General features: G+C 39.5%; 1 protein-coding gene across 2 annotated transcripts in view; it reads left to right on the plus strand.

Annotated features, from left to right (window-relative positions):
- The window catches only part of frmpd4 (FERM and PDZ domain containing 4), a 40300-nt gene extending 13737 nt beyond the window's left edge, over positions 1–26563 (plus strand). Inside the window, exons 2-17 of one of the 2 annotated variants that reach the window (XM_024286145.2) lie at positions 267–383; positions 5934–6094; positions 6381–6483; positions 9237–9282; positions 9987–10091; positions 11649–11756; positions 12100–12231; positions 12550–12669; positions 12758–12894; positions 13612–13738; positions 14656–14745; positions 14829–15011; positions 16362–16482; positions 16582–17550; positions 19725–20891; positions 24892–26563. In XM_024286145.2, the coding sequence (XP_024141913.1) occupies positions 267–383; positions 5934–6094; positions 6381–6483; positions 9237–9282; positions 9987–10091; positions 11649–11756; positions 12100–12231; positions 12550–12669; positions 12758–12894; positions 13612–13738; positions 14656–14745; positions 14829–15011; positions 16362–16482; positions 16582–17550; positions 19725–20891; positions 24892–26096 (4891 nt within the window). In that variant the 3' untranslated portion in view covers positions 26097–26563. Of the gene's footprint in view, positions 1–266; positions 384–552; positions 815–5933; positions 6095–6380; positions 6484–9236; positions 9283–9986; positions 10092–11648; positions 11757–12099; positions 12232–12549; positions 12670–12757; positions 12895–13611; positions 13739–14655; positions 14746–14828; positions 15012–16361; positions 16483–16581; positions 17551–19724; positions 20892–24891 lie in introns of those variants that run through there. The other variant, XM_024286146.2, reaches the window with a different exon arrangement.
- The last annotated feature ends 486 nt before the right edge of the window (positions 26564–27049 follow it).

A 27049-nucleotide genomic window follows, 5' to 3' on the forward strand; every position in this document is an offset into this window, starting at 1 on the left:
TTGCTATGCTAATGTTAGCTTGGTCTTGTGAGGTGCTATAAGCTAGCAGGATAGAGAGCAAACAAAGCAATGCTGGGAACTTAGCTGAGGCCAACTTCCGTGCTGCCCACAAAATTTGACAAAAAAAATGAAACAGACTTCTTGATTTGTGCTAATAACTGCATAATCATGAGAATGATTTTACAATAGAAAAAAATATATAACTGGAGTTGGTCTTTAAGTCAAAATGAAGCTTGACACAAGTCCTCATCTTTCTGCCTCTGCAGCCACAGGACAAAATCCTCCGGCTGGCCTCCCCCGTCAGGGACCTGGAGTTCTTCTCAGGGACCACCAAATGGATGGGACATGGGGACCAGCAGAGAGGGGCGTGACTTCTACATCAAGTAAGTGCCCTGTGTTTAAGGAAACCAGGGGGGAGTTTTCCCCTTCCCAGATGTTTCAGACCTTTTCCCAACCTGTGATTATTCCGGCCACGTCACTGCCTCCATGCCGTCTCCATCGGTGCATTCAGAATACTGATTTTATGCTCCCTCTACTGCTGCTGCTGCTGCGCACACTCTGCCCCTGCCAACGCTCACTCTCTCTCACCCTCTCATACACCCACAACACTCCTCGAGCAGTCTACAAAATGCAGAAAGCGACTTTAGAGCGCGTGAGTCTGCATGCTGCTGCGCAAGATGATGTTCACCTGCACGGGGGCTCATTTTGATCAAGGAGTCTTCATCCTCCGAGGATGCTGGATGACTGTGTCATCACAACCTTTTAGCTTAATTGATCCATCGTAACTGGCACTTCCGGGAATTTCTGCTGGCAGGTACCGCTGCTTCTTCACATGTTTGATAGTGCTGTCTTGTAACAAGTGGGTGTTTGTTTTATCTGCTGTGTGCATTTGGCTCCGCTGCGTGCTTTATTTTAAATCAACATCATAGAGAAAATTAGTCTATCCTTAAAATGTCTGCAGCTTTTATTTCAATCACAAAATTTCTCACTGCCTTTTTGCAAAATGTATAAAACGTAAAACTGGATTTAAAAATTGATGGTTTAGATTTGCATGAGAAAAATGACCTTTTCAATTTTGCTGGACCCTTTTTTATGAACTAAAAAGAAAAGAAACTGCGTATCTGATAAGTGTAACACAAGAGGAGTGGGGCACTTGTCACACATGGGTTATGGCATGAGAGCGTGATGTCAGAGGAGTTACATAAGAAGTAAGAAACAGTGAGAGTGCTGGATGCAGAGCGTGTCTGCATGAAGCAGCTCCTAGAGGCTGCTGGGCTTCAACTTTTCCTTTCTAAATTTGAGAAAGACTCATGAATAATCAAAAGCGTCTTCCTGAGACAGTCTGTGGCATCTCCCTTCGTGTTGTTCTGGTTCCAGCGAACTACCTTGTGTCTCAGAGGGACACATCTGTAGCCTATAGGAGAGGAATTCAAAGACTGTAAAAAGTTTAACAAAATAATAAAAAATATAAGACTCCAGCATGTACGAATCTTTGCCCAGCAGGATGCCAGTGCCTCCTAAATAAAGTGAACATGAGCTCATTACCCAAACTGACTTTATTGAAGTATTTAAGAGATTTGAGACATTGAGATTAAGAGATTTGGGAGCTTTAGATGCTTGTTTCCCATGGGAGACACATATTACCCCCTCAGCGCCAACAAATTGTGAACCTCATCAAAGCAGGCTTTCAGGGAAGAGTAACAGGATATTGTTTTGCTAATAGGCTTACTACGCTTCATCCAAACATGCTGTAGGAAACAGTGGCGAATTCTCCTCATATAATGACTCTGGTCCAGGATCTCATGCTGTCTATTGTCGCCGTCCTTGTTTGGCTTTCAGTTTGAACATTGGATGTTGGGAGGCAACGCTAGCGGCCGATGGTTTTGATTGGAGAGAATTGTAAGCACTGCTTTCTGTACAATGGGAATCTGGCCATATTTAGCAGGTGGCCGTACAGGGGAACGGACAGCACTCTTCCTGAATGCATAAGTCCATATGGTTTTCAGTTGGACGCAATCTGTTGGCTTTGACGTTTAAGGAAAAAATTATTACAGAAATTTGTAAAGTCTTAAAGGATTAAGCAAATTATACACTAGTTGTATTTACAGACAAGTGTTGTTTATTTGATCAGTAGAAATGCTCTTTTTTGTTTTATTGACAGCAATGCTCTAACTTTGACAAACAGGATTACCTATTAGATTTGTTTTGTGTACATAAGATTTTAGCCTGATGTTTTCTTTTCTGACAAAAATCTTATGGAATCTTCCCACCTTCAGTTTTCTGTCAAAATATTGAAAATAATGAAGTTTTTCATGTTGTATTTAATAGGCTGCAGACAGTTCTCAAACACTATGTGGAAATAAAGAGAAACACAATGCACTACTGTACCAAACATATTTGCTCACCTATCCAAATAATCAGATCAGGTGTCCTAATCACTTGTCCTGGCCACAAGTGTATAAAATCAAGCTCAAGACTGTTTTTACAAAAAATTGTGAAAGAATGTTCCACTCAGGAGTTGAGTGAATTCCAGCGACCACCTTCCTCTTCCAACATGACTGTGCAGCAGTGCACAGACCAAGGTCCATAAAGACATGGAGGACAGATGAACTGGACTGGTCTTCCCATAGAACATCGAGTGGAAGCCTCCTCCACTAACACCAATGTTTGACCTAACCAATGCGCTTTTAGAAGAATGGTCCAAAATTCCAATAAACACTTCTCAAACTTGTGGTTCCCAAAAGAGTTGAAGCTGTAATAGCTACAAAAGGTGGACGCACATCATATTGAACTGTTAAGAATGGGATGGCACTTCAGTTCATATGTGAGTCAAAGTAGGTGAACCAATACTTTCTGTCTGCCCGTGTTACTGTACAACTTCAGTACGGCTAGAGGGTCTATGGGCAAGAAAATTGTGTAAATTATCTAGAAATTAAATAACATTTACCCAACAGTTTGGTACGTTCTAAAATCAAGAAACATACATTCAAATCTGAAAAAGTTTATAAAAAAAATAGTAAAGATAATTCAAAAGAAACACACAAAATGCATTAAAACTTTATTTATTTTTATTCAGTGGCAGCAAAACTTTAAATGAAATGGTTGGAATTTAAGCAACAAAAAGAAATATGGAGTGAAACATTTTGCATCTCATTAGGTTAATGGAAACAAGGCTTTCAAGTCTCCTATAAAGACTACATTTTTACATAAATCTGAAATAAATTACAAATGTGTTTGTTTATGCAATTTAGGAATAACTAGGATACCACAAGCTCATCTGCAGTCAATCACATCACTGAAAGAAAGAGGTTAGAAATCTGAGGGAATCTCTGTATGCACAGGACAACATCAAAAATATGTTTTTTTTTGATGGTATGGGGGTCCCCGAGGCAACACAGCAGAAAGGAGCATCATTCTGTAATGACATTACTGAATAAATAAGATGTGGGGAAACTATAAGTCCTCACGGCATCAACAGCGTACACATGTGTGAATGAACTGTTAATCACAAACAATGCAAGGCAGTGATTGATGCTATGCATTAAACCTGTAAGATGAAGACTATTTATCTACATCGACTGCATGAAATGCAACAAAAGAAACAAGATTTAATCAAGATGTTTTTTAAAATTATAATAAGAGCTTTGAAACTTTTTTATGTTCAAAACTAGTCATGACACTTTCTGTTTCATGACTGTGTTTATGTATAGCAGCTCTGGAGCGTACATCATCAAAAGCAGAATTTAAAGGATTTCTATTTTGCATTTCTTAAGAGTTTTTAATCTCAATTTAAACAACTCTGCTGGAATCAATTACTATATTTACTTTTTGTTGTTTGATTGCAGCTTTACATTAAGAATTAGGAATGTAAAAGGAAAACATATGAGGCAATAAGAAATAATAAAATTCTTTCTCAACTCTTTTTTTTAGTTATTTAATAGTTTTACAAATTTTCTCCCTTTTTTAAAAAAACATTTTTTGTTTGTTAAATATATAAAAAGAAATAATTCTTTATTAACTTTTTTTTATTTCATAATTTCACCATTTTTCCTCGTTTTTTTTTTTTTTTAATTTGTGCTTGTTAAATATCATTAATCATAATTCAGTCTAAATTCTAACTCATCCCTATTATTTTCCATTTTCCAGTACATCAGGAGGTCTTTTGTCTTCAAAGCCCTTTTTGGAACTATCATCCAACAATTACTTAACATTTCTGAACTTGCTTTTCTTTTTTTTCATCCCCGTTTTTTTTATTTTACTGCAGATGCCAACGACAGATCTCAATGTGTCTTTGTGCCATGAAAGATTAATTGTTAGTATTTAGTGTTGAATAGAACGTGTGTCAAGAATAACTGTGAATTACACACTGCCCGCCCACGGCTTTAATTAACCAGCATTGTTGGCACCATATGGAGTTGCCTTTGCTGCTGCTTTTGCAGCCGAGGAGAGAAGACAGAGAAAGATCAAAAAAACGAAAACTGCATGCGGTCTGTGCTTGTTTTCTGAGCCGCGGATGATCCAGTAAAGTTCAGTAAAGTAAAAGAGGAACGTTTTTGCACCATTTCTAGTTGCAATTGCTTGAGAAAATAGCTGACTTAAGACGAGATATTTTGGTCTGTCGATATAAATCTTTTAGACCCATTCCAATGAAAACTTGGTGTTTTAACATGTTCTTGTGGCATTTTTCTGATGATAGAGGACTTATGGCACATAAAAGAAAATGAAGCTCAAAATTGTATTGCTGAATATTTTGTATTCAAATAGTTTTGTTGTTTCGTCTGGCTCAAAAGCGTTCTGCTTGATAGCTCAAATATTGCTCGCCCTTTTTGTTACACCGGTAATGTTAGGTTGGGGATGTGAGGGGCTGTTAGCTAGTGGGAGAACATTTACACAGCTGTTAATTATGGGCGACAGGAAGGGGGGGTGGGGTTGCTCTGCACAAACAATCCCACCCACAACTCAGAGGTGAATTTCAAAAGACGCCTGCCACTTTGCAGAAATTATTATTATTTTGGCTAAAAGATGGTATAATAATAATTAAAAGATCATCAGAGTGGGATTGTAAAGACATGACAGACTAGTTTATTTTTTACCTCGAACCTGTTGGCATCTATTTCTGTATTCTGCATTTTAGTAGGTGTTTTAAATTAAATTTTATCTTGATGATAACCATTTTTATTAATTATTTATAGTATACATGTTTCTTTTAAGATGACCAAAACTCTATTTGACAATCATTATATTTATGGGATTTAATTTTATCTGTACGTATACAAATGCAATTATGTCTATATGTACAATTTAAAGAACCATCATTTAATTGTTTATTTTTAAGTCAATTTATGAATTAATCTCTTTAATAGATTTGATAGATCTTTGCATTTCTAATTTTTGATGCCTTTTTCATTTTTTTTAGTGCTGAAATTGCTTTAAAAAATCAGTCAATCAGTATTTAAGGTAAAATTCTCCCAAAAAATAACACAAGCTAAGACATCTATTAGTCACTTTTTTATTTTATTTTATAAAGCTGCGTTGCTTTAATGGACAGCTTGAAACAGTCTGATAATCTCCTTTCTGTAAAATTTATGATAAAAAAAGGTTCAATGCATATTTAAGCATTAATTACCAATTAAATAATGTGTTAAAAGATGATTTTATGCCTTAATAAGTGTATTATTACATGCATTAGAAAGCACCTTATGCATTACAAAGTATTAATAAAGGCAGAGGCAGGGAGTTATTTTTTTATTTAAATAGTTAATTGCTTAATTACTTTATTTTCACAAATAAACTATAATCTCAACCACAAATGGTGCTGCTACTGGTAGAATTTTATAGCCTTAAACTATACTCTGACTAAAAAAAAAAAACAACACGAAATATTTATGTTGTGCCAGACTGAGCAGTAAATGCTCCTTTTATTTCCCCCTCAGTCAACTATCCCAGAGCAACTCCCTGGAGGAAGTTCGTCTGGACGGAGACAGGTTTGTCCCACCGGCGCCCCGGAAGGTGGAGATGCGGCGGGACCCCGTGCTTGGCTTTGGATTTGTAGCAGGCAGCGAAAAACCTGTGGTGGTCCGCTCAGTCACGCCAGGTAACGTGACCTGACTGCACAATGAGCTTTCCTATCACAGTGACTCATGCAATCCAGTACAGTATCAACATTAGATGAAATCCTCCTGAAACTTAGCTGGGAGGAAAACCCACCAAGGCAGGAGTTTAAGCTGGTGATTCATGGATTTTAACAGCCCGTCGATGAGTAAGCTTTCGTTAAAGCTTTCAGCCACAAGAAAGACTGAATCAGTGAGAAATAAAAAGAGTCCAGCCAGTGCTGATGTTTATAATGTAGCCGCCTGAAGTCTTGTTTGTCGTTTGGGCAGGGGGTCCATCAGAAGGCAAGTTGATCCCAGGAGACGAAATCATCATGATTAATGATGAGCAAGTCAGTTCAGCACCCAGGGAGAGGGTTATCGACCTCGTCAGGTAAGAATTTACGCCTCTTATGAATTAATAGAAACTATGAAACGGGTTTCATTCTGTGAATTTGAACATCCACGAGAAGCATTTAGTTTATTTATTCTAAATATTTCCGCTGGAGAGAAAGTAGGTAATTTCAGCCACCTGCACCATTAACTGTGATTTAGCCGAGTGCTGATGTTGATGTGCTTCCAAGCGTCTCATTAGATTCATTTCAGTGACAGAGCTGGGTGGCTTATTGACCGTGCCAGTGTGGAAAACTGTAAACAGTACAGGGAGAGGTGCCCATGTCGCTGCGCCTTAGCAGCTCTTGTGGCCTTGAATGGTCTCTGTGCTGTAAATCCCAGCGGTTCCATGACAAAATGACACATTAGAATGTTGTTTTTAACCTCTGTTTATATCTACACTGCTGGAGCACTTCCATTCTTCCCTATTTTTTACTTACATCCAGAGGCGGAGCTAAGGGCTTTGTCCCCAATTTACCCCCCAATTTTTGATTCAATATTAGTATCACTATTGACGAAGACTAAGAAATCATCTATAACTGCTACTTTAAGCATTGTAAAAATAACTAAAAAAATATTTTGAAATAAAATCTTGAGCCCCTCAAATTACATATCTTTTTATGTATTGTTATTGTATTTTTCATTATTACAATCATCATACAACATCAATTACTTTTTGCATAAAACATTCAATACCAATTACCGATACGGATTACTGGTAATTTTTTTTTTGTAGATTTTCTTTCTTAGAAAAATATTAGTTATCCAAAAAAAACAAAAAAACAAATCCCAACTAAGATTGGTCAGATAATAACTTTATTGCTCAAGGTTCAAAATGATAAACTTAAACAATTTACTAATATAAAAATGAATAAATAAAAAAACAAAAATAAAAGTAACACATTGTTTTTATACAGTACCTTTAGAAAGATGTTTTATGAAGAGCAACATATTAACATTGTCCGGTTTGAGATGATTGCACTTTTGGCTAACTATTTCTCCTGCCTTAGATTATGGTATGGTATATATCCCAAAAATTCCACTGTAAATGGAAATCTTTCTGCAAATTCGGCAGTTGACGCTGCAGCAGGGTTTGTAATTGGAAGGTGGCAGTCACAAAGGTTTTAAGATAAAGTTAGAAATAAATGGTGACCGAAAGATTTTTAGAAAATTGGTCAGAGACCGCCTAAGCAGATTTAGAGGTTGTGCAGTGGCAGTACAGTGACTGGCAGGAAGGCAGCAACGCAATAATTGACTGATAGGAGGGTCTCTAAGGTCCCGCAAATCGTCTGATGATCGGGCAGTTCCAGACTGCCACCCTCTAGGCACCCCCCCTGCTCCTGTGCTGCCGCCCCGCTGCCCCCATACTATTGTTAGAAATTGTACGGCACTCAATGAGAGATGTTGACATGGGCCAGGGGCCCAATGATGACCAGGCGTCAATCTGGCGATCACGGCCACCGTGGGTCCAAATAGGGAGATTACATTGATGCTGCACCAAACTCATCATGGCGTTGACAGAACCACAGTCTTCAAAACGTGTATTGACAAATTGCAGTGGATGCTTAGAATAATACAAAGAACACAGAACATTGTCCTTTCTTGGGAGGAATGTTGTTTAAAAATGTGTACATTTGTAAATTGACAAGGTTTTAGTGTGAGCTCAAAATCTGAGTTGCAAATGACCAGTGGTGCAGAGTGGTCTGCCTTTTATATTTACCCCAGGGCTATTGGCCGGCCTGTGGCACTTGATATGGACTGTCACAATTCAGAGAGATTTACACTTTGACCAATCAGAGCTGCTTCTGGTCAGCAATCCGGCTCTTCAACCTGTGGCCACCAAGCTGTCGTCCGATTTTGTAATGGCGTCATCCTCAACGCCTTACTGCCACCTGACTGCCGGCTGACTGCCGCCTGACTGCTGAATGACTGCCACCTGACTGCTGCATGACTGCCACCTGACTGCTGCCTGACTGCCGCCTGACTGCTGCCTGACTGCCATATGACTGCCGCCTGACTGCCGCCTGACTGCTGCCTGACTGCTGCCTGACTGCCGCCTGACTGCCGCCTGACTGCCGCCTGACTGCCGCCTGACTGCCACCTGACTGCCGCCTGACGGCTGCCTGACTGCTGCCTAACTGCCGCCTGACTGTTGCTGTCTGACTGCTGCCTGACTGCTGCCTTACTGCTGCCTAACTGCCGCCTGACTGCCGCTTGACTGTTGCTGTCTACATTCACGACCACGCATATTTAAAAAAAAAGGCAGCAGCATGAAATCTTAAAGAATTTGCCGATACCTCCCCAATGTGCTGTGGCAGTTGTATTTGAGATAGTAGCCTTAAAAACAGCCTCTCCACTGGAACACATGAAGCAACAGTTCCAAGACATTTCTTTGCCACTTTACTCAACATATTAGTAATAAATGCTTTCGAAGAGCACTAGATACCCAATCACCGATACTCAATGCCAGATGCCCAGTTTAGTTTAGTCTGTTTGGTTTAGTTAACAACCAGCTTATATTTTATGAATGACTTTATGTTTTTGTAGAATTCCCAGTGTGAAGCCAATTGAGACAACTGTATTGTGATATTGGGATATATAAATAAAACTGAATTGAATTGCATGCCAAAATTGGTGCTGTATGGCGATACTTCAATATCTTGGTAGTGATAACCCCATCACTTCCTTCTACTCAATGCTAAGATCCACCACTGCTTAAACAACAGTTTGATTTTGCTTTTTTCTTTCCTTCAGGAGCTGCAAGGAGTCCATTTTGCTGACTGTCGTTCAGCCATACCCAGTAGGTTTCTCTCTTATGAATGAAATTATGGCATTTCAAAGTGGTTGATTATTTTGTTGACTCACTGAAAGCAAATCATTAATCACGTCCAATTTATGTGCTGATGAAGGATCAGTTCTGCGTCAGTCTGGCATTAGAGTCAGGGTTATTGAGAGGAAGTGGCGTTCCTTTAGATTCCTCTCACGCTAAACCCGTCAGATCCTCTCAAGACCACATATGAACCTGCCGCCGCACAAACATTTCCTCGAGTCACAGAGCACCAGATGGTGATGAAAACACACTGCCAAGAGCAAACGCACTATGAGGTCTTTGTATGTAGTTCACACAAGTGGAAACTGAATAATTCTTGCATTCTTGCTGAAAGTAGAACAAAACATCAGCACTTGCGTTTCCTGGGAGGCTGGAAACTCAAAGACTGTCATTTGCTCAGATTCTAGTGTCTTATAGAAACATAAGCAAGGAGAGAGGAATAAAACTTGAAGGATAAATACCGAAATATTCAGAAAACCAAGGGGGTGGGATTCCTCTGCTGACTCTGTGACGTTAGTTTTGAAAGTTCCCCTTACAGTAGAGAGGAATAAAAGAATCTCACCCTTCAAGAGGGAAAAGGTGTCCTTCAATTGTATGATATAATAAAAAAAAGATGACTCATCTATGAAATAGCTCATTGTCCTCTACTTTTTCTCTTTTTATCACTTCGAAAGTCACCCAAGTCGGCATTCATCAGCGCAGCTAAAAAGGCCAAGCTAAAGACTAATCCTGTTAAGGTTCGCTTCGCTGAAGAGGTCATCATCAATGGACAGGTTCCAGTAAGTCACACTGAGCAAAGCTTCATCCTCTCCACATCTAATGTGTGGAGACGACTCTTCAGGCTGGAAACCAGAAACACCATGTCAAAGCACCAACAGTGAAAGGGAACGAGCTCAGCACAAGTGTAACTGTGCCTTCCTTCAGAGCATTCCATCACTAAAATCCTGTTAAACGTTTAAAAAGGATCAACAGAAAAAATGCTGAAGGAGTCACTCAGATGAAACACTACAGAGAACAAATCTAAAGTATTTTTTTAGAAGGAATTTTGATCTATTTTAAAGCATTACAAGTGGTCTTTTAATTGTGGTTATACAATTTTTAGCCAAAATGGAAAAAAGAAAACATTTATTATGGACAGTTTCTTCAGAACAATAGTAGTTCATTAGAAATGTTCTGGATGGGAATGCTAGCAAGCAACCCCGCCCCTCTTCTCCTCCCCGTTGCTGAGAGTTCTCTATTTACACTCTGTCCTGTTAGCTCACAGCCCCTCACACCCCCAACCTAATATTAATTGTGCAACAAAAATGGCGACAAATATCGGAGCAGCCAAACAGTTTTGCATCACAATGGGGTGGAGCAAGGAGCTTGTGGCCACGCCCACTGCATTTTCTACGTAACGAATACGCTCTTTTTCAAACAAAAATAAAATTTTTTAGCTTAACTTTCTTTATATATATCATCCATAATCAGAAAAAATGCGACAAGAACATGTTAAAAACACCCAAACAGGATTTTCATCAGAAAGAATCTTTAAAATGTTTAAGAGTAACATCAACTCCTTAGTCATTGCAACAGCTGTAAACATTTCCTGTCAACCCATTTTAGCACTAAAGAACTTTTAGCTACAATAATGCTTTCTCTCTCGTATGTTCTTTAAAATATATATGTTTTAAAAGAAAGACCTTTATGACATGGTTCACTTATTCATAAACCTGCTGAGCTGAGCCTAATAATTACTGGATTAATATATATATATTTAGTTAATATAATCAATATAATTAAGGCCTATTTATTAAACCATAGCAGATTTAATAAACGGTATACCTTTTTGAAATATGACTCATTTAAACAGATATTTATTATTAAATGTGGATGCATTTTTATAATTGGAATAAAATCATTTAAATTTGAATGTAATCTAAATCCAATAATGACAAGCATTTTAGTAAACCAAGACAAATATTGTTTTATAACTAGTGGGCAATAATGCACTACTTACAACGAAAAATGTTTCTGCACTTTAGTCTAAAAATCTATTAAAAGTGTTTTATGTATTTTGCACAATAAGAAACCTTTTATATAAAATGTGAAGAATTTGAAGTTTTATGCCTAAACGCTGTCTTTTCAGGGACATTTATGCTGCTCTTTTTAGTTCTTTGTAAGGAACTGAAATCTGTTTTTGTTTATTGATATTTGATACAGTTTAATACAGATACCTTTCAACATAGCAAGCTTTGAAGTTTCTTGTTTCCAGTCTTTTCATTAACTTCTGAATCAAATGGATAAGTTAGAAAAGATGAGATTTGTTGATTATGTGATTCTGGTTGTGCACCCAGGAAACGGTGAAGGACAATTCCCTTCTTTTCATGCCAAATGTTCTGAAAGTGTACCTGGAGAACGGACAAACTAAATCATTTAAGTTTGACAGCACAACGTCCATTAAGGTAGGTGCTGGGAAGAATCTGCTTTCCCTCAGAAATGTGGTTACGTAACCTTATGTAATGTCAGTTTAAAGTTAAATGTTATTCACAGTTGCACTGCACATGATGAAGTGCAGCCATCCGTCCATGTGGCACAGACAAACTCAACGCCTGAACTCAAAATGTTCTTATTAAATGAAACATTTTGGAACATTTGCAGTTTTCTTCTTTAGCTTTAGAGAAGTTATTGTTCATTTAAAAGTCTCTTTTTTAAAGTGTTATGTAAACTTGATTTATGTTTATGGCGTTGAGCCGGGACGCTGCTGCAGCTGAGTGTGGATTAACTTTGACATTGTCTGTGTGAAAGGATGTCATCTTGACCCTGCAAGAAAAGCTATCCATTAAGAGCATTGAGCATTTCTCTCTGATGCTGGAGCAAAGGTCTGAGGGATCCGCCAGCAAACTCATGCTTCTGCATGAGCAGGAGATGCTAACTCAGGTCAGAGTGCTCTCTTGGATTCCACAAAACACTAAACACACATCTCCAAACTCCTTCTGTAAATATAAGTTAGTCTTTTTTTTGTAAATTTCATTTCCAAAATGTGATTACTCATTATAGAGATTAGCTTTTATAGGCACATATATTTTTATATGGGCATAAATTTTTAAGGCGAAGCCAGTATAAAACTTGGCAAACTCTTGCATGAAGATACAGGAACTACGATTTTTTTTTTTACCTTTTTGTGCTCTAAGTGCATTAAAACTGAACAAAATGTGAAGAAATATGACCCACCTTATTTTTTGGCTTCGGCTCCAGGTGACGCAGAGACCCGGATCCCATAAGATGAAGTGCTTTTTTCGCATCACCTTTGTCCCAAAGGACCCCGTGGACCTGCTGAGGAGAGATGCAGTAGCATTTGAGTATCTCTACGTTCAGGTGAATAAACACACAATATAACATTTGCAGCTATAAGTGACTTAAGCATCACCTCTTCTTGATTTTTTTTTCTTTTGGGAACACTCAGAGCTGCAATGATGTGGTCCTGGAGAGATTTGGTTCTGAGCTGAAATATGACATGGCCCTCCGCCTGGCTGCTCTGCAGATGTACATTCTAACCATCAATACCAAGCAGACCCAGAAGGTTTCCCTGAAGTACATCGAGTGAGTGGATTGGGTTTCATAGCCAAATTGTGTGTCTCCTCTCACTGATGCCAGCAGTAGAGGATTTTGCTGATGCTGAGTCACGTTAAACAGACAAACACCTCGACTATGTTTATTTGCTCCAATTAATAGATATTTCATTCTGAATAGGGGTGTAACCATTAATTGATTAATCGATTTCTGTTCCTTTGATCCAACCAGATCGATCTGTTTCTGGCAAGTTGTTAATCGAATCGACCTAATCCATCATAAAATCATTTCAAAATTTTCAAATTAGCATTGATTATGGAAAATACTCTTTGTGTTAAGCCGCCATAGGTTTATTTTCCATAAAAACAACCAAGTGCATCACAGTGGACAACACAAATTTGATGACAGAAAAAAATGATGAACTTATCTTTACAGTCCAATGTGTGGAAACACTTTGAACTTAGCAAAGAGATGTGACCATACAGTGTGGCATCATTTTATAATAATGTTCTCTTTGTACTATTTTGAAGTGGAAAAACAACAGTGGGCTGAACTTTATGAAATTAAAATGTGAATGGATTTGGACACATATTTAATTTACGCTTGATTATCTTGCTCTGATTAAATTTTTAGCTAAAAATATCCTGGATCAATTTTAGGTCAATAAGTCTGATCGTTCAAAACTAACCAATGTCATTAGTTTGTTGGGTTCATTAATAGGAATGTTTATTGTTTGTGCCCCTGCAGGAAGGAGTGGGGTTTGGCTTTGTTTCTGCCTCCTGCTGTGCTGTCCAGCATGAAAGAGAAAAATATCAAAAAGGCACTTACCCACATTCTCAAAACCAACCAAAACCTTGTCCCACCTGGTAAAAAGGTAAGTATATCCATTTTTATATAATCTTTTTTTTCTAGAAACAAGTCTAACTAAAAAAAAAAAAAATCAAATGTCCCCCTTTTTAAAATTTAAGTTTGTTTTTCTTTCTTTCATGTGACCAAAATTCATCTAAAAATGTTTTTTACTTGTGCATTTACTTTTCCATTTCAAACTTCAGGACTCATGTCTACCACCTAGTGGAAGATCAAAGTAGTGCTCACGACTGTATTCAAAAACAGTTTAGAAACTGAGGTTCTGGAGCCACATGTGGCTCTTTTACCCCTCTGACTGATTGAATAAAATGAAATATTTCATATTAAAAATGTATTTTTTTTTGGACTATAAGACACATTAAGTGAAGCAAAACAGTCGGATTAGTCAAACTTTAGTTAACTCACGAACAGTTCAAGCACAGTATAATCACTCCACCGGCTCCAGACTACTGTAGCCATAATGCTCCAACAATCCATCAAGCAGTGCAGCTTTGCAGTTGATCAAAGTTGTAGCACATAAAAACCTGATGGATTTTTGAGCACTGTCCAACAATAATTCATACATAAGGTGTGCCGGATTATGAGGTGAACTGCCCTTTTTTTAATTATCAAAATAATTTAGGTGCACATTAAAGCTTCAAAAGTACAGTGGAGGTAACATATTTTCCTCCAATTTAACTTTGGTTAGTAAGGTTTGCAAATGTATCGATAAGAAATTGGAAAAATGTATAAACTATATAAAATAAAAAAAGAAATTGTTAGTAACACCATAAATTTAAGGCTGTGCCGTTCTTTTCTAAAGGATGAAATGAGACTCACTGAGTCAGTGAGAATTTGACCTAAATGGCTCTTTATGTGTTGAAGGTTGCAGACCCCTGCTCTGGTGTGTTTATTGTTTATCTCACTTTTCCCTATGCCTTTCAGCTGACTGCCTTGCAGGCAAAGGTCCATTACCTGAAGTATCTCAGTGACTTGAGGCTTTATGGAGGACGTGTGTTTAAATCCACACTGGTTGTGAGTAAAGCCGCGCAGCGGGTGAAATCGTGCTCCACGCGCAGCCACACAAACCCACACGTGTTTTCTATTCCCTTTTACAGCAAGGCGAAAAGCACACAGAAGTGACTTTGCTGGTGGGGCCCAAATATGGCATCAGTCATGTTATCAACACCAAAACAAACTTGGTGGCACTTCTTGCTGATTTCAGCCATGTCAACCGGATTGAAATGTATACAGAAGATGAGAGCAGGGTTAGAGTGGAGCTGCACGTTCTGGATGTTAAGGTTAGTCATTTTTATTTTACACTGGAAAAATGTCCTTCTCAAAACAGATAAAAAATATAAAATACAAGATGTTTTACCTTGTTCTAAGTGTAAAATGTGGCAATGGTGGCATGGTATGGTAGTTCTTCCACCAAGTGATATAATATGGAGGAACAAGAGGCTAATGAAGTTTTTAAAAAACTGCTATTAGAAACATTAACCCTTTGACACCAGATCTTTAGCTCCAGTGTTTACACTCTTTTGATATCTGTAACTCTTCTCCCATTTGTGCAATTAATTAATCAGAAAACCAGATGCTTGAAAATGCTCAGACTAATGTTAGGTGTGCAAGACATGATGAGCGTTTAACACTCGTGCTGTAGCGAATTGCAATTCTTGCTAAAAACTATACGACTAGATTGATCCAATACTAAAAGCTATCAATACAAATAGAGCTTTTAGCAATAGGGAGGGGGGCGGGGTTGCTCTGTGTCAATAGTCCTGTCCACAACCCAGAATTGTATTCCTAATGAGCTACTATCGCTATGCTTAAATTATGTCTCCTGATTACAAATGCCACCCCGCGGCCACCTGCTTAAGTTGCAGAAAAACGTAAATTTATGTCGCAGTGGGATGGCATTTTGAGATACGTGACTAAGGTGAGAGGGCTAAACACTGAGCCCTCCTTATCTCTTGACCAATTACACCAAACTAGTTTCAATTGAGATATTAAAATAAGATGTTTTCAAGACGGGCTGCACGGTGGCGCAGTGGTTAGCGCTCTTGCCTCACAGCGAGAAGGCCCCGGTTCGAATCCCGGCTGGGACCTTTCTGTGTGGAGTTTGCATGTTCTCCCCGTGCATGCGTGGGTTTTCACCGGGGACTCCGGCTTCCTCCCACCGTCCAAAAACATGCTTCATAGGTTCATTGGTGGCTCTAGATTGCCCCTAGGTGTGTATGTGAGAGTGAATGGATGTGTGATTGAGGCCCTGAGACAGACTGGCGACCTGTCCAGGGTGTACCCCGCCTTCGCCCATCAGCAGCCGGGATAGGCTCCGGCACCCCCGCGACCCCGAAAGGGACGAAGCGGTCAAGAAGATGGATGGATGGATGGATGGATGGATGTTTTCAAGACCAAACGATACAACAAAATATTCAAGATTTATCATCTTAAAACAAGTTGTTATTTAAAAGTTACTAGTGCATTCGGTTATCTTAAGTACAAAGATATTTAAACTAGAAACCCAACAAAAATACTAGTTGAGATTTTGTCTTTTTGTCGTGTACCATCTGGGAAGCAGTCATTGTAATACTAGTGCTTTCATTGCTATTGTAAGTGAATTGTCAAATGATGATTTGTATCTTTTACAGCCCATAACTCTCCTAATGGAGTCTGTTGACGCAATGAATCTGGCCTGTTTGACAGCCGGCTACTACAGATTACTGGTGGACTCTCGGCGCTCAATCTTTAATGTGGCCAAAAATACAAACAGTATGGGAACTTCTTTTTTTTATTTGAAACTGTCGAACAATGACTAAGCGGAAAGTTCTCTGTCTAATTTTACTTCTTCCTCATTTTTTTTTTTTACAGGCCATGCAGCAAAAGTGAAGCAAAACTATCAGGCCATTGAGTGTACGTACAGCGTGCCCCATAAAGGGTGTGAAGACAGAAACAATCAGAGGTACAGCCAAGATTATTCCAACCAGGAATGTGAATACCTCGACCACAGCAGATGTGAAGGCCAACCCATGTACATAACGGAGATCCACCACCCCCAGCACTCTGTTCACTCCATGGAGAGGGCAGAGTGCTGCGGTATGCCCTGCTCCCAAACTTATCTCAACATTCCCAGACCTAAACCGCAGGAATCTTCCAGGAACGCAAAGGTCTCTTTCATATTCGGGGATCCCCCCTTGGACAGTGTGAACCCCCAAAATTTGGGTTACCAGAGACTGATGGATGAAGGCCCAGAGCTTGCAGACAATCACAGCCCGATGTACAGGCGCCTGGAGGAGGACTATAAGATGATGGACGCCATGGAAGAAGGGTATCAGTACTCCACCAAAATCTTTGGACCTACTGAGTGCATCGAGGAGCCATTGCTGCATGATATTTGCTATGCAGAGACGACAGATGACGCAGAGGATGACGATGACGTCAGCTGTGAGGAAGACATGGTAGTGAGTGACATTGACAAGCCGACATTGCTCTCGCTCTCAGGTTCCAGCGACGACATTATTGACTTGACCTCACTCCCCCCACCTCCGGAAGCCAACGACGAGGACAACGACGTGCTGCTGCACTCTCTTAACATGGCCATTGCTGCTCCCCCTCCCGGTTTTAGGGACAGCTCCGATGAAGACGAGCAGCAGGGAGCCCGAGCTCAAGCCAAGGAGGGCTGCAACGATATCCCCGTGTCTCTGATAGATTCAGTGCCCACCCATGGAGCAGAGGCCCCCGGGCAGCCTCTGGACAATGCAGTGGTGTCAACCTTGCAGGCACTAGAGGCCCTCGCTGCTTCTGAGGAGCAGAGTCCAGCGCAGTCAGAGAGCAGCACAGGTTCTTCTTATACTATTGTAACATTCATCCACTAACATTACACACTCCCTTGGCGTTCATTTCAACTTTTATTTCTTTTTTTTTTTCTTTTGTTTTTTCAATAAAGTTCATATTATTCCATGTTTCCATTTGTGAGTTTTGGTCATTTCATTTAATGAATCAAACTTTTGTGTTCTTTTTTGTTTGTCGTGTAGTTTTCAGTTTTCTTAAGTTCATTTATTTAAAATGAGCAGATAAGATAAAACATTAATGTATGTATTGTGTTCTTTCATAATTTGGCTGTACTTCTTCTAAGATTGATGGTTGCTTTTCTGCAAATATGAGTCTCTTTGAATCTTATTTGAAAGCACAACTTATATAGCTGACAAATTTGCTCGTTTAGACTATGGTCACATATCCCCAAATTTCACCAAGCGGCAAACTAAATGCAAGTTTTTTTTAGCAAATTTGCAGCTGAATTTGTAATTGGAAGGTGGTAGTTGCATTTTTACACACTGCGCGGCGGCCACAGACGTTTCAAGAAAAAGTAAAAACTTTACGGCGACTGGACATGTTTTTGATATTAGTCAGAGGCCGCCTGGACATTTGGAGGTTGCACGGTGGCAGTCCTGTGACAGGCGGGTGGCAGGAAGGCAGCAGAGCGGTAATTGAGTGATAGGAGGCTCTCAAGGATCCCCAAAATCGTCTGACTATTGGCCAATTTCAGACTGCCACCCACCTGCCACCCCCCTGCTCCCGTGCTGCCACCCCACTGCCACTGTACAATTGTTAGAAATTGTACAGTAGCAGCGCGGGCACTCAACGAAGGCTGTTGACATGGGCCGGGGGCGCTGCAATGACCAGACATCAATCTGGTGATACCAGCCACCGTGGGTTCAAATGGGGAGACGACATTGATGCTGGACAAAACTCATAGTGGCGTTGATAGCACCACAGCGACTCAGAGACCTGTGTATTGATGAAAAGAATACGAATTAGGTATGTTGTTTAAAAATCAACAAGATTATAATGTGCTCAAAATCTGAGTTGTGAATGACCAGTGGTCCGGAGTGGCTTTTTATATACCCCGGGCTATTGGTGGTACTTGATTTGGATGGTCACCATCCACAGACATTTACATGTCATCCAATCAGAGCTGATGCTAGCTGGCACACTGGCTGCCTCTGCCCTGTGGCTGCCCAGTTGCTCCCTGATTTTGTAATGGCATAATCCCCACCTAACTTCCACCATCTACGTGCATGACCACGCCAATGATTTTCAAATAAATCGTGCGGTTGCATGACATATTGAAGATTCTGCAAATGCCTCCTCATGGCGCTGTGACAGCTGTATTTGTGACCGTAGCATTAGTTGATGTGTGAGCCTCAACCTGAAAAATCCCTCACAAAAATGGGAAAAAAAGATCAGTTGTAACACAAAAATGCCTCAATGATTTGATTTGACATCTAGTTGAATGTCAAGGCACCCTGTCCTCACTGCAGAGACTTCCTGGAAGTCTTACAAAAGGAAGTTATCAGCCCATTCTTGAATGGTTCATTTTTTTAATTGTCAAAACCTTGCTTTGCTTCAGATGTTTACAGAAGTCAGAGTGACATTTTGACATTCAAATGCCACTTTTTCACACAATTTTTTTTCCGCTCAGTAACTAAGGTTGATTTTGCATGTGACCAACATTTGTCTAAAATAGCATAAAGGGTTTGATTACACATCACGGACACTGGATTTCCTGAGGACATTAGAAGTTGTGATCACAGGAACACCAAGCTACTGAGTAGCAGTTTTGTCCAATTGGAAGCTATTTTCCTCTTTGTGCTTTCCTCACATACTTCTTCATTCCATTTCCTTTTTTACTGTAGAGCAAAGAATTATACAAAAAAAATCAAGATGACTCCTTTTGCATTTATTGCAGTCGAATAGAAAAATGACTTTGACTGATTGTAAGTCTAAAAACTCTCTCAGTGGGAACTGAAGACAATTATCTGCCTGAAATATTATCACAAAACGTTGCTGTTTTTGGCAGACAGAACAGCTCAACACTGTGTGTCATTCAGCCTTTTCCTCCTGTTAATTTCCCATCATCATCATCATCAATTATAACTGACTCAGTCTTTGATTTTCTTGCTTTGAATCAAATGAAAATGTTAACGAGGTGTTTGTCTTTCTGTGGTACACAGGTGTAGAAATATCACGTGCGTTTAGTCCAGAGTCGTCAGATTCTGGCAATGAGACAAACTCCTCTGAGATGACAGAGAGCTCCGAGCTGGCCACGGCTCAGAGGCATTCAGAGAACCACCTGAGAATCCATGTTGCAGAGGGATACCACGCCTGTGAGGAAAAGACAGCGGTGAGCACGCCAGATGACCATCGTCAGGAGGAGGCTAAATCCTCCGCTGTCGGCTCTTCGCAGATATTTCCTTCTGATGGTGGTGAGATGGAGCCAGAGACTATGGAAATTAAGTCAGTCAGCGAGTTCCTCACTAAGATGCACATGGGCTCATTAATGAGCAGGCAGAAAGGAAAACAACGGGATATGGAGAGCAGAATCCAAGGAGATGTGTGCAGTTCCTCCGATAAATCTCCCAAGTCTTCTCAAGACTCAGTTAAAGAGGAACCCCTTCACCTTGTCGGGAAGTACAACACCTTTACGGTGAGGGATTCTTTCTATATGAACCAGCTTGATCTGGGGCGAATTCACTGTAAGGACAGACAGCAAAAATGGCAGCAGAGAGCACCGGGAAACAAAATGGCAGAGAATCTTGCTCCAGAATGTGTGAATGACTCACACGCTGCTTCCCACGCAAACAGACTCGCAGCAAAGGGAGAGAAACAAGACTTAGATGAAAGAAGCCAACAGTTAAATGCCCATTTCCTCTGCACAACCAAAGGGCCCATCCCTGCAGAGACTGATGCCACTTCGCAGGATAATGAGCAGAAGCCGATAAAGCTTCCACAGGCAGAGCAAGACGTAACACGGCTGTATGAATACCATGTAAACAAGCGCATGTCATCTATCCAAGGTGAGGGAGTTCATGTTCTCCAAAGCTCACAGTGCTCGTCTATAGATGCTGGGTGCAGCACTGGCAGCAGCAGTTGTGTCACCCCTATGGATTCCCCCCTTTGTACAACAGACAACTTGCATGTACTCTCAGAGTCCTCCCTTAAGGGACTAAACTACATCGGCGCAGATGAAAAGGCGTATGGTCTGCCAATACAGGGGAAATCTGGGCACCAAGTGGACCCCACTTTGCTGAGGAAGATCCATGCAGCCACAAGTGCTGAGCCTGGGCATGGCAGCACACGGGACAGCAGTCACAGGGTGCCCAAGATAAAAGAAACCACAGGTAAGACCAAACAGGAGGGTGTTTGGGTTTATATGTATGCATTAAAGGGGATTTAAATGGATATGTGAAGACATTTGAGTGTAAAAGCATTTTCGAAAGCATTCAAATTGTACATGTCTCCAGAAGTTTTCTAAATACAGCAACTGGGAATAAATGGTTTATTATGGATATCGACCTGATTACAGAAAATTGTGTTTTTGGTGTTTTTAACATGTTCTTGTGGCATTTTTTAGATAATGGAGAACAACATTTTATTTTCAAATATTTATTTATTCAAATGGTTGTGAATCAGGAATAGGCAAAAAATATGCTGTTTCACCATTGACAGTATATAGAGAGAACTGGACAGATTATCCCCTCCCCCTTGTATCCTAAATAGGAAGTACTCGCTTGTGCAAGAAGCCAAAATCCCATAGACTTCTATTCAAATATAAACAGCTATTAGTCAGTCATTCTGTTTGTCATTCTGCTTTGGTGTCTATTTTTAACATGTTCTGGTTAAACCAAATTTTTTTTCACAACATATTTTCTTTATTGCAAGTTATTCAAGTTAAAACTGGCCAATCCGCTGCCTTGATAAGAACATGTGGTGATTGCTGGCTCCCACCTGAAGTGCTTAAAAAAGTTTGATTTACAGATTGTTCTGAACCTGATTTCATTGGAAAGGGTGATTCGCTGATTTGCAAGAGTGTTTGCCATAGAAACGATGACTCAGACCGACTTGGATAAATCACTGCTTACTAATGTCGTCCGGTATCAAAATAGCAAAATCCTTACCGTGGAAAAATGGTGAATGAATATATTTGATTTCGTTGGAACCGGAGAGAAGGCATTTTCTAATGGGGGACTCCACAGCCTGGCTTCGTCCATCTCTCTATATATCAATGGATTTGACAGAGAGCTTTCTTGCTTGGCCACAAGCTCCCTATACTCCAAGCTCTCAACGTTCCCGCCCCTAACTCAAACTTGAATTTCTAATGTTTCTGCAGAAACTATGTACTAGGAAACGACAGAGATTTTTTTGTTCTTATTCTTTTTATTTTTTTTTTTTGACTAAAAAATGAATTGCTCAGAACATAATCGAAGTGGGTTTTTACGTGTTTGTGACTGGGTCTATGTTTTATTCATTGTAAGAAAATCAGCCTTTCTTTCAACATTTCCTAAATTTGGCACAATTAGTTACTTTCAAGTCCAATTTTTTTCCACTCTGTTAATTAATCTCCCCTTAGCATGATGGTTCTGTCACCATGCTTCAGTGAAGAAAGGTGTTTTGTGCCAGGTGGCCATTTTATTTTTGGCAAAGAGAATGACTGCGAAGTCCTAATTAATCCAGATCCTGGTGGAGTCAAGTAGGTTTCAAGCTGGCTGTTAAACACTCTCCCAATCCTTGTTAAATCCTTGTTGGAGGGCATGATTTACAAATAAAGGGTGCATTGTCCACACTGGGGGACCATTTTACTTTACCAAGAGAGCAGAAACTTGGTTTGTATCTGCTGCAGTTCAACAGTTATAGTTTGTTAAAGTTTGACTAAACCAAAGATTCCTTTATTCAAAAGCCTAAAGTTACAATCTCTATTTTGTTGAAATCCATGATGCGTCTTCATTAAGCTATGGTCTCCAGCTCAGGCTACGAGGTTTGAAATTGAGTTATTGGTGGCTAGGATGGTTAAACCTCAGTCTTATGTACACATCGGGTATTTCATGAACGTTCAACAACGTGCTAAACACACATTTTCCGCTACTGACAGTTGGAGAAGACTTGGTGTAAAATGTTTAAGCGGTGCAAATCTTGTGAATTTTGCTCCAGGTTTTTTTTTTTCACATCTCTATTTTGATTTATGAAAGACTTGGTGTCATACAATTCTGGCCTGGCACAAACCACAATAATTAAAATCTAATTTATGATCAATTTACAAACGGTTGGCACTTGTGCAAAAGAAAAGGGACATTATTCATATGTCACAACAAAATCAGAGTCCTTGACTGGTCAAAGTTCAACGTGGTTTAACTTTCAGTGGGTGTTCAATGGTCATGCATTTTATGGGTAGATCATGGAAATGTTTGTAAAGCTTGGGTTGATATGTGTAAATGCAAGAGTATGTAATGTGGAAGCCCATAACACAAGTTTACATTGGCTTTTCACTGGAAGTAGCTGCTTGAGCGCTGAGGGTTTAAATGTGCTGAGGGTGGTGTGAACGTATCTTAAGAAAAAGGGTTTCCTGAAAAAAGTTGGAGCAACGTCTTCAAGTTTGAAAGAAGTTCCTTTACCAAGTAGTGTAATATGTTGTTTGCCTTCGAGTAAAGTATTAGAAGTGAATTTGGATCACAGATCAGTGCAGCTTCTCAGCAGTGAATCTGCACTGGTACATTGTGGTAATAGAGAGCTGAGCAAAAGGCAAGCCTCTTGATGAGGTGACAGATTTACCTGTCACCATCATCCGCTGCCTACACCCACAGCTGAGGGCTTTGGGTGAATAAAAGAAGCAGCGGAAATAAGCTATCCTAAAGAGACAAGGCTTAAAACTGAGTGATTCAGCAAGAACTGTGACTTAAGTCGGCACTTCACCACTTCAAGATAAGAAAGGTGAGATGGTTAAGACATCTGATGAGAATGTCACCAACTGGACAGTTTTCTGGTGAGGTGTTATCACAGGAAGATGGGCTATCTGGAATTTTTACTCTTACTGAAGTAGCATTAGTTCAAAATAATATCTAAAAGTGGAAGTAAAAACGTTATAATCCAAATTATGGCTATCATTACAGTTAGAATTGGTCTAACTTTCAAACAGAAACTGTTTAGTGAAAGCATAGAGATTCAGGCAAAACTCAAAGCAAATTTCATGTTCAGTAGATATTGGCATTCCAGATTTAAAATGATACTATATAAATAGAATATTGTAGTGTTTAATGTAATTTTGGCAGCAATAAAAATTTCTCTGATAAGTGACTTATTAATTTTTTATCCAATATCTTCTGGTACCATTATTTTCTCAGTATCTTGTATATCCTTACAATAATTAACATACTATAATTAAGACAAAATATTCCTACGTGTAACATTTGTTAAATGTTAATAAGTTAGTTAAGTCAGACCATTGTTTTTGTTATTGTTTTTTAACATAAATCAACTAATATATAGAAAAAAGCAGTTTATCTGATCACAGGTGTCTAATTTTTAACAAAGTTACTTATGTAACTCATTACAACTCAGTTCTGGAAGTTATAGACACTGAAAAAGTGGATCCTGTAGCAGACCCTCTTTCATACTGGAGAGTCAATCAATCAAAAGACTTTATTGTAACTGCAGCAGCAGTTAAATTGTGGATGAAACTACAACTGAATATATGGTTTCACATATTTTACATAAAACCAAAGAAATCCTCCATTTAAATCAATGCTGTGAATGCATACATGTTAACGCTCATTAAAGCCCCACTCCAATCATCGTTTGATCTATTGTAAAAGTCTTCCTAGTGTTCTTTTAATTACGGTTACACTATTTTTAGCCAAAATTTTTAAAAAGTAAATATCTGGGACTTTCTGCAGAGTGGCATTAGAAATGCACCTTTTATTTGTGCGCAGGACTATTCGTGCAAGCAACCCTACCCCCATCCCATCCAAAGACATTCTCAAAAATGCAATTTTAGCTTATTGTTTTATTTATGTGTCGTCCATAATCAGAAAAATGCCACGAGAACGTGTAAAAACTCCCAAAACACCAAGAGCAAATAATTTTAAACTCATTGGACCATTGATATATAAAACATTAAATTATCAATGGTGTGCAATTTCTGTAAATAAGGATGCGTACTCACTTTATTTTATTAGTTTGCTTAATTTATGAACTTCACATTCCAAACTGAGGAGGTTTTATAATTATATTTAAATGGTGTACGTTTTGCTAATTAACAGCCATATCCATGCAACTGTGTAATCTCTTTGAGCGGTGTCAGCAAAATGCTTAACAGTTCTCTTTATTCTCCTACTACCCCTAGTGTAGCTTGCACACAGCTGAAGAAGGCTGGGAAAGAGTCATCTTTAGCCATCTGTAACAAGACCAGTACCAGCACCACAAACATGTCACCTTTACCATTACAAAGTAGCACAGAAGCCTGCGGGCTAGCACTGGTCAGTCCTGAGTCCGACCCACACGCACCGGCTTCGTATGACCCGACGACAGGTAACCTCAGGAAGCCACACAGGGTGCGTATGCTCAGGAGGAGCTGGAGCTCCCTCATGCCAGGTTCCCGGAGTTTAGAAGCACTGATAGAGAAGACCAAAGCCACACTTACTGGGAGGAATGAGGATCTGAATCTGCAGGCACAAGATCTTCAGAAAGTGCAGCGGGTGTTTTCAGCCAAAACCCTACCCAAGAGTGTGTCCCAGGGTTCAGTTGCCTCTGATTCACCTGGTGGATCAACGGGAGCCTCAGCGTTGCTACAGGAGACAACAGCGCCCAGGCTGGAAGTGGCAACGTGGAAGTGCCGAGCGCCATTCAGTCACTGCTTCCTCAGGAGAAAGCCAAACACTCAAGGTGGCCATAAAGACAGAGAGATGCCTTCACATGCTCCGGTTTCTAAAAGCTCAGTTTCAGCCAGGGAGAAGGAAAATCCTGACTGTAAATCTGAGAAGAGCAACACGAGCGTGTGTGTGGATAACATGAGCCTTGAAGAAAGACTAGCTCATATACACTCAATGAAGGGAAAAACCTATAGTCTTCATACAGGGTTTGCAATTGCACGAAAGGATGCCTTAGAGATGATGGGCGTGTTTCACTACAGTGAGACCAAAAAAAGTGATGTTCCAGAAACGGCTGACACGGAAACATGTTCCCAGCTGCTTTTTGCACAGGCCAAAGTACTGAGTGGAGCCTGCAGTAGAATGGCCACAGAGTACAGCAGCCCAGAAGAGCTGCTACTCACGCTGACGCACAGCTTCCACTCACTCTGCTGCTTGATGCAAGCGTGCATGTCACTCGTGGAAAGCCTAAACACCGAAAGCGAAAGGCGAGAGGTGGTAGCCAAAGTGGACGAGGTCATCGTGAACTACGCGTGTCTGTTAAAAGCAGCCGAGGTGGCTGCAGCAGGTTCCCCCAGTGACCAAACTGTGAATGCATTGACACATTACTCAGCTACCATGTCTGTCGTTATAAACACACTGTCTCACTCACTTGAAACATCGCTCAACAACAAACTGTTATTTTGATTTCAAAAGCCATACATTTGAAACATGGGTTTAACAACCAATGTGAACTGCTGTGAAGAAAAAATCTTGCCTTGTGAATACAATATTTTATTATGTAAAGGAAATATAAAAAATATATGAATTAAAGTTTTATTAGATTATATAAAGGCCTCTATCAAAATCACCTCTTGGATAAATGATCTAATATTAAATAGCAACAATTATTTTAACATGTATTGGTTATTTAGAAAACTTATAAGAGCCTTGTTTATACATTGTAAATATATATATATATGATATTGGCCAAATATATATGCTATATGAAGCTCTAGACAAATCATTTTCACAAGATGTTATAAAATTATGGTGATGCATAAACTTCCTTTTTTTTTATTTCTAAGTCACTTAATTTAATGAAAACTTTACACATGAATACTGAGTACTTTATTGTTATTTTTGTCACCACCAATAAAGATTTAAATAAAATCGAAAAAATGTTTCTGAATTGATTTTTGTCAGTCTCTGTTTTATCTCCCTTAAAAAAAAAATCCCTCGTTACCATAGCAACACCACAGTTTTAGTGAAACCATTGCCCAAATAATATTGCATTTCAACCTCACTGCTTTTCATAGTGCTGACACTTTCTGCAGGGAATGAGAACAGTGGAGCACATGCGTGACAACGGCGGAAAAGAACAAACCTGCAGGTAAGAGGGTGAGGCTGTTGACACAGACCTGTGAGGTTACTCCCAGCACTAAATTCTAATGTGTTCTGCCTAAAAGGCTAACAAGCTGATGCTGACAGGGACAATTATGTGAGGGAAAAAAAAGCATCCACATACAAATTCAATTATTGTCTTTTTCATTTGCACATCATAGCAAAAATCATGTGTTTTTAAAATGCACAAAATGAGGTAAATATCTCTGAAGAAGTGTGTGGAAAATTAGGTAGATGACTAGTGAATTAATAGTGTT

Source organism: Oryzias melastigma, linkage group LG21 (genome assembly GCF_002922805.2).
Source record: "Oryzias melastigma strain HK-1 linkage group LG21, ASM292280v2, whole genome shotgun sequence".
Taxonomy (NCBI): Eukaryota; Metazoa; Chordata; class Actinopteri; order Beloniformes; family Adrianichthyidae; genus Oryzias; species Oryzias melastigma.